Source organism: Lagenorhynchus albirostris, chromosome 2 (assembly GCF_949774975.1).
Source record: "Lagenorhynchus albirostris chromosome 2, mLagAlb1.1, whole genome shotgun sequence".
Lineage (NCBI taxonomy): Eukaryota > Metazoa > Chordata > Mammalia > Artiodactyla > Delphinidae > Lagenorhynchus > Lagenorhynchus albirostris.
Window position 1 is genome coordinate 95284064 of NC_083096.1, and position 14938 is coordinate 95299001.

Here is a 14938-nt window from a genome sequence, read left to right on the forward strand (position 1 = left end):
ATATTTGTCTTCCTACTCAGTCATTCATCAAATATTTGTTGACTGCCTCCTAGCTGTCCATGATCTGGGGAAGAAGTAAATAATTTATCTTTTCTTTTAGTCATTTTTTACACCTAGACCTTTGCTCCTTCATTTATCCCACTGATTTCTAGTTTGAAACTGCATTAACTACTGAAAGTAGGATGGTAAGTCAATGATATATTTTGTTATTAAAATTCTCAAACATAAATATGAATTATAATACAATAAAATATAAGATAATAAAACTACAACAAATCATATCTTTAACGATTCCAAATGTACTTCTGGATACCATAGTATCTTAGGCTTAGCATGAGTATGTATATTTTAAGCTGTATTAAGTAAAATGTTTAGACTTGGCTGGATTTTAATAACCTCATGATGCTTATTTTCCAATAAAAATTTAAATAACATTGTCATTTGACTCAACTAAGTATATTTATAACTGAGTTTTCTCAAGCTAGAATGCCAGCTGTTGAGATGAAGGATAATATAAAAACTGGTTTCAATTATACCCTTACTCCTAAAAACTATTGATCCATAAGTCTTGGAACAGACAGATTTGAAGGATACAACCACCATAGGTTTTCCAAAAAGAATGTATCCATTAGCTTCCTTTAATGCTTTTGCTGCTGCTTTTTCATTTGGAAGTCCAATGAAAGCTTGTCCTTTCATGCGACCTTCTTTCATCAAGCGTATATCAAACCTAGAAGTCATGGAAGAAAAAATGGTTTTGACTCAAAGAATTGTCAAAGAATTCTGATGAAGTCAATGGGAATGCATTGAACAATTTAAAAATTTGCTATTTCAGAATAAAAATGACTATACTATCTGATTAGCACATTACTCAGGCTTTCTAAAATTGTATTTTATATTCTGTTCTAAAATTGATTCTGTAAGTAGGTAATACTTACAGAATTATTTTGATGATGTGCTTATCTTTTTTTAGCTGTTATAAATATATGGAATTTAAAAATTATATTACTAGCAACTATAAAAGCAAAGTTTTTCTTTCATATCTCTATTTTTAAACAGTTTTATTCAGCCAACTTAATACTACTGATATTTACTCAATTAAAAAAAACAACTATACGACCAAGAATAAAAGGGCTGACAGGAACTATGGAAAAGTAACCCAGAATTTCAGAGTAGGAAGGGACTTCACTGATCATGTAGTCAAAAACCCCATTTTACAGATGATGTGTAGAGACGGAGTGACTTCTTCAAGGTCACACCGATCGCTAAAGTTAAAGCCAAAAACACAAACCAGAATTTGCATTCCAAGTGTAGTCTTCTATTCTCCTACTGTATTCATTTTTCAACATTTTGGGGGAGGAAACTATACTCAAAACTACTTAAAAAAACAGGCTAACTTATAACTAAAGTACTGCCTACCATTTAGTCTATGAGACTAGCAAAAGCATATAAAGAATGTTTAAAGTATCAAAAAATGCAGGTAAATTCCTTTTTAACAAATTCACATGACTAGTCCCACAGGAGACAATTATCAATTTATCATTTTGATGTGTACAGCTTTCTCAATATAGAATTTTCTCTTCCCTTCAAATTCTAATGGCAGGCAATACTGGAAATAGAAAGTATATACTTGATATATATATATGTGCGCACGTATATATATATACACAGACACAATACATATACTTATATATATCTATGTGACACATACATATATTTATATATATACACACACACACACACACATTATCTATTTTTAAATTTTTTCCCCTTACAATCATGATTCAAAGGCGGCAACGAGAAAAAGGGCCAGTATTTTGCATGGCCAGCAACACAAACTTTTGGTATCCTGATAAGATATATCTGTCACTAATGAATATAATATGGACATGGTTGTTAAGACATGGTGCTCACTGTGCATGCCTATATAAAAAGGTACACAGCCCAGATAAGACTTTAAAAATATTAGTTTCGGGCTTCCCTGGTGGCGCAGTGGTTGGGAGTCCGCCTGCTGATGCAGGGGACATGGGTTCGTGCCCCGGTCCGGGAGGATCCCACATGCGGCGGAGCGGCTGGGCCCGTGAGCCATGGACGCTGGGTCTGCGCGTCCAGAGCCTGTGCTCCACGACGGCGGAGGCCGCGACAGTGAGAGGCCCGCGTACCGCCAAGAAAAAAAAAATTTAGTTTCACATGAAAATTAAAGCAAAATTAACTACAGTCATTTCTCTAATTTACCTCCATTCAAAAGTCTCTCTCCTTACCTTTTCTAATTTTCTTTACTTCTAATTTATATGGCCAAGATCTTACATACTTTAGAGTTAACCAATTATAAAATTTTAAAGAATGAAATTCTAACTCCAAACATTAGCTTTTATATCATTTACAAATCATATCCTCTCTTTTGCACTCATAAAACTGGAAGCCTTCCCAACTGAACGAAGAGAAGTTACTGCCATGGTAAGAATCTAAAAAACTCTGCCTGACTGCTATATATTCCTGGATGAGTCATTAAAATGCTAGTTTTCAAAATGTAATCTTTGGACCAGCAGCTTAGTCATCATCCATACACATTTTAGAAACACAAATTCATGGGCCCTATCTCAACCTGGAATATCAGTCTAGGGATAGATCAAGGACATGGTTTTAATAAACTCTTACACAGGTTAAAGTTTCAGAACCACTGCTTTAGAGCTAGGGATTGAGGCCTGTTTATATAAATAATGCTTTACTGGAACACAGCCATTAACATTCATTTATGTATTGTTTACAGCTGCTTTAATGCCACAAAGACAAAACTGAGTAGTTGCAACAGACACCATAATATTTTAGTATAAAAATATTAAATTTTTACTGTCAATTTAAAAAGATGTTTGCTGACTCTTGCTCTAGATGTCTAAAAGATAAGAGCAATTTCTTCATATAATTTTAATCTCTAAAGGGGAAATGTTTAAAAAAGGGCTAATTTCTAACAGATTAAAAACAAAACACAATTTGAGAATATACATGACACTTACATTATGCGTTGTGTTTCTGACGAAAAGTCAACGTATCTTCCAAAAATAAATTTAAGGTCCTAGAATTTCAACAAGGAGAAGACTAATAAGGAAAGCCAGGGGAAAAACATGTAAAATAATAAAACCAATTTATAAATTTCAACTTACCTTTTCTTGAACTTGTTTAGCTAAATTCTTTACATAAATTCTACAGTTTGGTTCACCAGGTTCATAACTTCTAAAAACTGAAAGTGTTTCCATTTCTTATATAAAAACAAAACAAGGATATAAAATTAAGACAGTTTCATCAATTTTTCAAAGAAAAAGTATAGTGGCATTCAAATATATCTGTTAAATAGACAAAATAAGCATTAAGAAAATGTTAAAACCATACAAATTAATGGCAATGTTACTAATGGGATAAAAATACCCATTAAAAATCTAAAGTAGTAATATGACAAAAAGTTTAAAACTTTCAGGCATCTAGAATAACTAAAATTTATCCAATAAAATATTTCTGTTAATACTCTGTAAAGCTTAACTTTAAGATCAGTTACTTTATTAAAAAAACTAAAGCAAATAAAGATGCTACCAAATATTTGTGTAATTATTTTGCTTAAAGTCAATCTCCCAAACTACCAGCACCAATATATTCAAATGTAAAAATAAAGTACTCATATGTGATAATCAAGTATTTCAGGCAAACTGTGGCTTATGAATCTCTATACAGTTACTCCTATTTAGTGACAATAACCATCTTTCCTGACAACTAGATGTTCTAGGCAAAAATATGTCAGTTGGAAGTCTGTTTCCATTATGGGAAAAATTATAATGTGTTACATGTCAATCTAAAACCCCTAAATATTCTCCTAAAATATACTAAAACAAGAAAACTCCATTAAGAAGTAAAAAACTATCACATTAGAATATAAAATTCATAAACACAGGCTTTTAATCACCAAATAGTTAAAACTATTTTTTTTTTGACAAATAATTGCTCTGCATACATCTCAGATACAGTACTGTGTTGGTCTATCAACTGTATCCAGAATACAGAATTCCAGACTGTGGGCCACACTGATTTAACATGTCATATAAGTTTCAGGAATGAAAACATTCTTCCAAATAAATATAGACTGGAAACATTATACTGAGAGATACTTTTCCTCCGTATAAAGTATGAGTACTAAAAACCAAAAGTGGTGATTAAAAACATTAACTGGAGGGTGTTCTGAAGATGGCGAAAGAGTAAGACACGGTGATCATCTTCCTCCCCACAGATATACCAGAAATACATCTACACGTGGAACAACTCCTACAGAACACCTACTGAATGCTGGCAGAAGACCTCAGACCTCCCAAAAGGCAAGAAACTCCCCACGTACCTGGGTAGGGCAAAAGAAAAAAAGAAAAAACAGAGACAAAAGAATAGGGACGGCACCTGCACCAGTGGGAGGGAGCTGTGAAGGAGGAAAGGTTTCCACACACTAGGAAGCCCCTTCGCGGGTGGAGACGGCGGCTGGCGGAGGGGGAAGCTTCGGAGCCGCGGAGGAGAGCGCAGCAACAGGGGTGCGGAGGGCAAAGCGGGGAGATTCCCGCACAGAGGATCGGTGCCGACCGGCACTCACCAGCCCGAGAGGCTTGTCTGCTCACCCGCCGGGACGGGCAGGGCTGCGAGCTGAGGCTCGGGAGGCTCGGGCTTTGGTCAGAGCACCGGGAGAGGACTGGGGTTGGCTGCGTGAACACAGCTTCAAGGAGTTAGTGCACCACGGCTAGCCGGGAGAGAGTCCAGGAAAAGGTCTGGAGCTGCCAAAGAGGCAAGATACTTTTTCTTCCCTCTTTGTTTCCTGGTGCGCGAGGAGAGCGGATTAAGAACGCTGCTTAAAGGAACGCCAGAGAGCCACGACTAAATGCGCGGACCCCAGAGACGGGCGCGAGCTGCGGCTAAAAGCGCGGACCCCAGAGACGGGCATGAGACGCTAAGGCAGCTGCTGCCGCCACCAAGGGGCCTGTGTGCAAGCACAGGTCACTATCCACGCCCCTCTTCTGGGGAGCCTGTGCAGCCTGCCACAGCCAGGTTCCCAGGATCCAGGGACAACTTCCCCATAAGAACGCACGGTGGGCCTCAGGCTGGTGCAACGTCATGCCGGCCTCTGCCGCCGCAGGCTCGCCCCGCAATCTGCACCCCTCCTTCCCCCCGGCCTGAGTGAGCCAGAGCCCCCGAATCAGCGGCTCCTTTAACCCCGTCGTGTCTGAGCAAAGAACAGACGCCCTCCGGCGACCTACACACAGAGGCGGGGCCAAATCCAAAGCTGAGCCCCGGGAGCTGTGACAACAAAGAAGAGAAAGGGAAATCTCTCCCAGCAGCCTCAGAAGCAGCAGATTAAAGCTCCACAATCAACTTGATGTACCCTGCATCTGTGGGATACATGAATAGACAACGAATCATCCCAAATTGAGGAGGTGGACTTTGAGAGCAAGATTTATGATTTTTTCCCCTTTTCCTCTTTTTGTGAGTGTGTATCTGTATAGCTTTGCTTCCACCATTTGTCCTAGGGTTCTATCCATCCGTTGTTTTTTTTAAATTTTTTTTCTTAATAATGAATTTTAATAACTTTATTTTAGTTTACTTTAACCTTTCTTTTCTTTTCTTTTCCTTCCTTCCTACCCTCCCTCCCTCCATCCCTCCCTACCTCCATCCCTCCCTACCTCCCTCCCTCCTTTAGACAACGAATCATCCCAAATTGAGGAGGTGGACTTTGAGAGCAAGATTTATGATTCTTTCCTTTTCCTCTTTCTGTGAGTGTGTATGTGTATGCTTCTGTGTGAGATTTTGTCTGTATAGCTTTGCTTCCACCATTTGTCCTAAGGTTCTAGCCATCCGTTTTTTGTTTTAATTTTTTTCTTAATAATTATTTTTTAATTTAATAACTTTATTATATTTTACTTTAATTTTACTTTGTCTTCTTTCTTTTTTCCTTCCTTCCCTCCTTCCTTCCTTCCTCCCACCATCCCTCCCTCCCTCCTTTCTTTCTTTCCTTCCTTTTCTTTCCTTCCTCCCTCTCTCCCTTCCTTCCCTCCTCCCTCCCTCCCTCTCTCTCTCACTCTCTCTCTCTCTTTCTTTCTTTCTTCCTAATTCTACTAATTCTTACTCTCTACTTTTTCTCCCTTTTATTCTGAGCCGTGCAGATGAAAGACTCTTGGTGCTGCAGCCAGGAGTCAGTGCTGTGCCTCTGAGGTGGGAGAGACAACTTCAGGACGCAGGTCTCAACAAGAGACCTCCCACCTCCACATAGTACCAAAAGGCGGAAATCTCCCAGAGATCTCCATCTCAACACCAGCGTCCAGCTTCACTCAACGACCAGCAAGCTACAGTGCTGGACACCCTATGTCAAACAACTAGCAAGACAGGAACACAACCCCACCCATTAGCAGAGAGGCTGCCTAAAATCATAATAAGTCCACAGACACCCCAAAACACACCACCAGACGTGGACCTGCCCACCAGAGAGACAAGATCCAGCCTCATCCACCAGAATACAGGCACTAGTCCCCTCCACCAGGAAGCCTACACAACCCACTGAACCAACCTTAGCCACTGGGGACAGACATCAAAAACAACAGGAACTACGAACATACAGCCTCCAAAAAGAAGACCCCAAACACAGTAAGATAAGCAAAATGAGAAGTCAGAAAAACACACAGCAGATGAAGGAGCAAGATAAAAATGCATCAGACGTAACAAATGAAAAGGAAATAGGCAGTCTACCTGAAAAAGAATTCAGAATAATGATAGTAAAGATGATGCAAAATCTTGGAAATAGAATAGACAAAATGCAAGAAACATTTAACAAGGACCTAGAAGAACTAAAGATGAAACAAACAATGATGAACAACACAATAAATGAAATGAAAAATACTCTAGATGGGATCAATAGCAGAATAACTGAGGCAGAAGAAAGGATAAGTGACCTGGAAGATAAAATAGTGGAAATAACTAATGCAGAGCAGAATAAAGAAAAAAGAATGAAAAGAACTGAGGACAGACTCGGAGACTTCTGGGACAATATTAAATGCACCAACATTCGAATTATAGGGGTTCCAGAAGAAGAGAAAAAGAAAGGGACTGAGAAAATATTTGAAGAGATTATAGTTGAAAACTTCCCTAATATAGGAAAGGAAATAGTTAATCAAGTCCAGGAAGCACAGAGAGTCCCATACAGGATAAATCCAAGGAGAAATACGCCAAGACACATATTAATCAAACTGTCAAAAATTAAATAGAAAGCATATTAAAAGCAGCAAGGGAAAACCAACAAATAACACACAAGGGAATCCCCATAAGGTTAACAGCTGGTATCTCAGCAGAAACTCTGCAAGCCAGAAGGGAGTGGCAGGACATACGGAAAGTGACGAAGGAGAAAAACCTGCAACCAAGATTACTCTACCCAGCAAGGATCTCATTCAGATTTGATGGAGAAATTAAAACCTTTACAGACAAGCAAAAGCTGAGAGAGTTCAGCACCACCAAACCAGCTTTACAACAAACGCTAAAGGAACTTCTGTAGACAAGAAACACAAGAGAAGGAAAAGACCTACAATAACGAACTCAAAACAATTTAGAAAATGGGAATAGAAACAAACATATCGATAATTACCTTAAATGTAAATGGACTAAATGCTCCCACCAAAAAACACAGATTGGCTGAATGGATACAAAAACAAGACCCATATATATGCTGTCTACAAGAGACCCACTTCAGACCTAGAGACACATACAGATTGAAAGTAAGGGGATGGAAAAAGATATTCCATGCAAATGGAAACCAAAAGAAAGCTGGAGTAGCAATTCTCATATCAGACAAAATAGACTTTAAAATAAAGACTATTAGAAGAAACAAAGAAGGACACTACATAATGATCAAGGGATCGATCCAAGAAGAAGATATAACAATTGTAAATATTTATGCACCCAACATAGGAGCACCTCAATACATAAGGCAAATACTAACAGCCATAAAAGGGAAAATCGACAGTAACACATTCACAGTAGGGGATTTTAACACCCCACTTTCACCAATGGACAGATCATCCAAAATGAAAATAAATAAGGAAACACAAGCTTTAAATGATACATTAAACAAGATGGACTTAATTGATATTTATAGGACACTCCATCCAAAAACAACAGAATACACATTTTTTTCAAGTGCTCATGGAACATTCTCCAGGATAGATCATATCTTGGGTCACAAATCAAGCCTTGGCAAATTTAAGAAAATTGAAATTGTATCAAGTATCTTTTCCAACCACAACGCCATAAGACTAGATATCAATTACAGGAAAAGATCTGTAAAAAATACAAACACATGGAGGCTAAACAATACACTACTTAATAATGAAGTGATCACTGAAGAAATCAAAGAGGAAATAAAAAGTACCTAGGAACAAATGACAATGGAGACACGACGAACCAAAACCTATGGGATGCAGCAAAAGCAGTTCTAAGAGGGAAGTTTATAGCAATACAAGCCCACCTTAAGAAACAGGAAACATCTCGAATAAACAACCTAGCCTTGCACCTAAAGCAATTAGACAAAGAACAAAAAAAAACCCAAAGTTAGCAGAAGGAAAGAAATCATAAAAGTCAGATCAGAAATAAATGAAAAAGAAATGAAGGAAACAATAGCAAAGATCAATAAAACTAAAAGCTGGTTCTTTGAGAAGATAAACAAAATAGATAAATCATTAGCCAGACTCATCAAGAAAAAAGGGAGAAGACTCAAATCAATAGAATTAGGAATGAAAAAGGAGAAGTAACAACTGACACTGCAGAAAACAAAAGATCATGAGAGATTACTACAAGCAACTCCATGCCAATAAAATGGACAACCTGGAAGAAATGGACAAATTCTTAGAAATGCACAACCTGACAAGACTGAATCAGGAAGAAATAGAAAATATGAACAGATCAATCACAAGCACTGAAATTGAAACTGTGATTAAAACTCTTCCAACGAACAAAAGCCCAGGACCAGATGGCTTCACAGGTGAATTCTATCAAACATTTAGAGAACAGCTAACACCTATTCTTCTCAAACTCTTCCAAAATATAGCAGAGGGAGGGACACTCCCAAATTCATTCTACGAGGCCACCATCACCTTGATACCAAAACCAGACAAGGATGTCATAAAGAAAGAAAACTACAGGCCAATATCACTGATGAATATAGATGCAAAAATCCTCAACAAAATACTAGCAAACAGAATCCAACAGCACATTAAAAGGATCATACACCATGATCAAGTGGGGTTTATTCCAGGAATGCAAGGATTCTTCAATATACGCAAATCAATCAATGTGATAAACCATATTAACAAATTGAAGGAGAAAAAACATATGATCATCTCAATAGATGCAGAGAAAGCTTTTGACAAAATTCAACACCCATTTATGATAAAAACCCTGCAGAAAGTAGGCATAGAGGGAAATTTCCTCAACATAATAAAGGCCATATATGACAAACCCACAGCCAACATCATCCTCAATGGTGAAAAACTGAAAGCATTTCCACTAAGATCAGGAACAAGACAATGTTGCCCACTTTCACCACTCTTACTCAATATAGTTTTGGAAGTTTTAGCCACAGCAATCAGAGAAGAAAAGGAAATAAAAGGAATCCAAATTGGAAAAGAAGAAGTAAAGCTGTCACTGTTTGCAGATGACATGATACTATACATAAAGAACCCTAAAGATGCTATCAGAAAACTACTAGACCTAATCAATGAATTTGGTAAAGTTGCAGGATACAAAATTAATGCACAGAAACCTCTTGCGTTCCTATACACTAATGATGAAAAATCTGAAAGTGAAATCAAGAAAACATTCCCATTTACCACTGCAACAAAAAGAATAAAATACCTAGGAATAAACCTACCTAAGGAGACAAAAGACCTGTATGCAGAAAATTATATGACACTGATGAAAGAAATTAAAGATGATATAAATAGATGGAGAGATTGTAAGTTCTTGGATTGGAAGATCAACATTGTGAAAATGACTCTACTACACAAAGCAATCTACAGATTCAATGCAATCCCTATCAAACTACCACTGGCATTTTCCACAGAACTAGAACAAAAAATTTCACAATTTGTATGGAAACACAGAAGACCCCGAATAGCCAAAGGAATCTTGAGAACGAAAAACGGAGCTGGAGGAATCAGGGTCCCTGACTTCAGACTATACTACAAAGCTACAGTAATCAAGACAGTATGGTCCTGGCACAAAAACAGAAAGATAGATCAATGGAACAGGATAGAAAGCCCAGAGATGAATCCACGCACATAAGGTCACCTTATCTTTGATAAAGGAGGCAGGAATGTACAATGGAGAAAGGACAGCCTCTTTAATAGGTGGTGCTGGGAAAACTGGACAGGTACATGTAAAAGTATGAGATTAGATCACTCCCTAACACCATACACAAAAATTAGCTCAAAATGGATTAAAGACCTAAATGTAAGGCCAGAAACTATCAAACTCTTAGAGGAAAACATAGGCAGAACACTCTATGACATAAATCACAGCAAGATCCTTTCTGACCCACCTCCTAGAGTAATGGAAATAAAAACAAAAATAAATGGGACCTAATGAAACTTCAAAGCTTTTGCACAGCAAAGGAAACCATAAACAAGACCAAAAGACAACCCTCAGAATGGGAGAAAATATTTGCAAATGAAGCAACTGACAAAGGATTAATTTCCAAAATTTACAAGCAGCTCATGCAGCTCAATAACAAAAAAACAAACAACCCAATCCAAAAATGGGCAGAAGACCTAAATAGACATTTATCCAAAGAAGATATACAGACTGCCAACAAACACATGAAAGAATGCTCAACATCATTAATCATTAGGGAAATGCAAATCAAAACTACAATGAGATATCATCTCACACCAGTCAGAATGGCCATCATCAAAAAATCTAGAAACAATAAATGCTGGAGAGGGTGTGGAGAAAAGGGAACACTCCTGCACTGCTGGTGGGAATGTGAATTGGTACAGCCACTGTGGAGAACAATATGGAGGTTCCTTAAAAAACTACAAATAGAACTACCATATGACCCAGCAATCCCACGACTGGGCATATACCCTGAGAAAACCATAATTCAAAAAGAGTCATGTACCAAAATGTTCATTGCAGCTGTATTTACAATAGCCCGGAGATGGAAACAACCTAAGTGCCCTTCATCGGATGAATGGATAAAGAAGATGTGGCACATATATACAATGGAATATTACTTAGCCATAAAAAGAAATGAAATTGAGCTATTTGTAATGAGGTGGATAGACCTAGAGTCTGTCATACAGAATGAAGTCAGTCAGAATGAAAAAGACAAATACTGTATGCTAACACATATATATGGAATTTAAGAGAAAAAAAAATGTCATGAAGAACCTAGGGGTAAGACAGGAATAAAGACACAGACCTACTGGAGAACGGACTTGAGGATATGGGGAGGGGGAAGTGTGAGCTGTGACAAAGCGAGAGAGAGGCATGGACATATATACACTACAAAACGTAAGGTAGATAGCTAGTGGGAAGCAGCCACATAGCACAGTGATATCAGCTCGGTGCTTTGTGACCGCCTGGAGGGGTGGGATAGGGAGGGTGGGAGGGAGGAAGATGCAAGAGGGAAGAGATATGGGAACATATGTATATGTATAACTGATTCACTTTGTTATAAAGCAGAAACTTACACACCACTGTAAAGCAATTATACCCCAATAAAGATGTTAAAAAATAAAAAAATAAAAAATACATGTATAGACAAAAAACAAACAAACAAAAACATTAACTGGAGAGATGTTTTGAAGCATGTGCTTTGAATAAAGTAAACAACATGAAGAGATTTGGTTTGCTTCTTAAGGGCCAAATAAATGTAAAATGGAATAAATGCTCATTTATTTCATGAAAATTACCTTCTCTAGAAATTCTGCCCTTTTCCAACTCCCTTCTAGAAATACATTCTGATGGCATTTCATCAGAGTCTTCTTTAATCTCCTCTGCGATGCTCAAATTTGGTTTTGGGAAGATTTTTCCAAATCCTATATTGGATGCATCAACTTCAGAAGCAGGTAAGTCTAAGAGTTAACATTGACATCAGCCATTAAAAATCCCTCCCTTCAAAACAGTTTTTCTTTTCCATTTTTAATTTTTAAGATATATTCTAGCACTAAAACTCTTTGGTGTTTTTCTCAATACTCTGAAACAAGGATAAGCAAACTTTTTCTATAAAGGTTAAAACAGTAAATACTTTAGGCTTTGCAGGCCATATGGTTTCTATCATGACTACTCAACTCTGCCACTAGAACATGAAAATCATAAAAGAAGACATTTCCATTTGAGGGTACTAAAAAAACATCCATTATACTTCCCACCAGGGAAAAAAAAAGGAGCCAATCCTAATCAAAGTCAGGAAAAAGAAGTATTTGCACACTTAATTATTCAATTAGGAAAATTAAAAACCATTATAAATTTTAAATTTACAACATAGCAACATAATGGATTGCATTCAGAAAACATGAATCTTAGCTTCAGCAAAAATTAAACTGACTTGGGGGAGAGGGTTGGGAAGGACAGGATTAAACATTCAGTAGAAAAATTCCAGTTATACTACCTAAAAAAACAAACAAAACCCTAAAAAAGCTCTGAAAATGATGCAAATAACATGCCATGTTTAGGATTATAAAAGTCTCCTCATAACATAGAAAAGCCATTGTCCCAACAGACCTCCTGTGGTCTGAAGGCATCAGTAAGAAAAAACACTTTTAAAACTGTTTTTACTGTTAATTCAGCATTACTCTACGTTGATGCAGAATGGGACAATTGTCCCCACCTCACAAAGGTCTAAGTCCTTGAGTAAATTAAACTTAAAAAAATAAAAATTTGTGTCAAGGGGTGACTAGTCATGAGATAAGAAAGAAAACCATACAAAAATATAAATACTGAAACAAACAAAAAAGGAGCTATCTGAAAAGGCAATGCATTCTCACTAACCATCAGAGAGACAGGAATTAAAACCAGTTACAGTTTATCATGCAGTACATTTGCAATACTTATTAGGACTCTATCCTATATTCACACAAGTGCTCAAAGATACATGTACAAAAATGTAAATTCCAGAATTTGCTGTAATAATAAAGAAAATGGAAACAACCTCAACTTCTATAATAGAGTATAATTAAATAAAGATTGTTATAACTATACTATGGAGTGCTATGCAGCCATAAAAACATAACCCATGATGGCTACTTAAAAAAAGAAGGGAAAAAAATGTTTATACACAAGTGTAGGATAAGATCTGGAAGGACTATTTTCATACCGAATTATTAACAATGGTTATCTCTAAGTATTGGGATAGGGAACAGTGGGGTTTGAGGTGTTAACATTTTAAAACTTTATATGCTCCTGTTTTGATTATATTTTCTATAAGCTGGTATTATTTCTGAAATTTAAAAATTAAAGAACAAGGAAATGCCACTGTAGTATAACATCAAATTGATGTTTAAAATAAGCAGAAAAAAATCTGTAATTTCAATACATTATCTTCAAACTTAACGAATAGTATCTTGTAAATAAGCTTCCATGTCTTTCGGATTAAAAAAAAAATTTACATGAAATCTACAACTCAAAAAATAATCACACTGCTTGTTTTCCTAACCAATAATACAACTGTACTAATAAAACCAGAGCATCACATATAATAAGCAATGAAAAAACAGATCAATACAAGAAACTCTTTTATCATATTTTTAGTGTAAACATCAGCAAAAATGACAGTAAGCCTCACCCTAGAGTTCATTACTAGCAAAAGGTAACTGTGACAATCTTACCACTAAGCTCCAATTTTAGTTATATAAAAAAGTTTAAAATGGATAGTATTCTAAGACACTAACAAAGACCTAATTGCATATTTTAAATATATTCACAAATACTAAAAAAACAGAAACATATAAAATTTAATTTTAATACAAAAAAAAACTGAGAAGAATTTTTACATAGCATGTTAAAAAACTAGAATACACTTACCAAAATTTTGTTCTTCACAATTTTGTTCTTTTTCTAAATCTTTCTTAAATGCAGCTGACATGTCGGTAGATATATGGAATTCAATTTTTTTATTACCTACAGGTTGTGGTTGGTCAAATACATCCGAAGGTAACAACACTGGATGTAAACTGCTGTTTACAAACAATCACAGCATTACTTTGTAATTGCAAATAAAATTTTGAGTAAAACATTTCATATTTACTTTAAATTTAAAAAGCTAACACTGATAAAACACACTATAGGCATTGAACAAAGTAACTTACATTTAACTTCAATAAATCCTAACAAATGTTCTCATATAGGTATTATTAAATTCCTAGTTTAGACAGATAAGGAGTTTGAGGCTAAAGGGTGTTAAGAAATTGCATAAAGTCACTCAGTAAATGACAGAGATAGGACTTTAGGACTATTGATTCTAAACTTCAGGATATTTACCAATAAGCAAAAAAGTTCATTCTATGTTTAATGTAAGCATTTTATGCACTGTATTCTATATACTATATATAATAAACCTATGCAGGTCAATGCAGTAGCCACAAGCCACACGTGGCTAATAAGCATCTGAAATGTTGCTGTACTTATGCTCTAAGTACAAAATATACGCCAGAGTTTAACAACTTTGTGTGAAAAAAGAAATATAAAACGTTTTAATAACGTTTTATATTAATTATATGTTAAAATAACATTTCAGATATAATCAGTTGGATAAAATATATTATTAAAATTAATTTTATCTTTTAATGTGGCTATTGGAAAATTTAATTGGTTCACATTACAGCTGACCCTTGAACAACTTAGGGGTTAAGGGCCCCAACCCTGCAGCAGTTGAAAAGCT

The 14938-nt window shown here is 36.2% G+C and overlaps 1 protein-coding gene across 4 annotated transcripts in view; it reads right to left on the reverse strand.

The window, feature by feature from the left end:
- Positions 1–14938, reverse strand: part of RNPC3 (RNA binding region (RNP1, RRM) containing 3) — a 46825-nt gene that overhangs the window by 14832 nt on the left and 17055 nt on the right. For 3 of the 4 annotated variants that reach the window (XR_009538856.1, XM_060139487.1, XM_060139486.1), the window contains exons 9-13: positions 14083–14234; positions 11973–12134; positions 3159–3253; positions 3012–3070; positions 595–727 (exon numbers count right to left, since the gene is read on the reverse strand). Coding sequence is in view for 3 of the 4 variants with exons in the window: in XM_060139487.1 (XP_059995470.1) it covers positions 595–727; positions 3012–3070; positions 3159–3253; positions 11973–12134; positions 14083–14234 (601 nt within the window). In the remaining variant the exon portion in view is untranslated. The remainder of the gene's footprint in view (positions 1–594; positions 728–3011; positions 3071–3158; positions 3254–11972; positions 12135–14082; positions 14235–14938) is intronic. The other variant, XM_060139488.1, reaches the window with a different exon arrangement.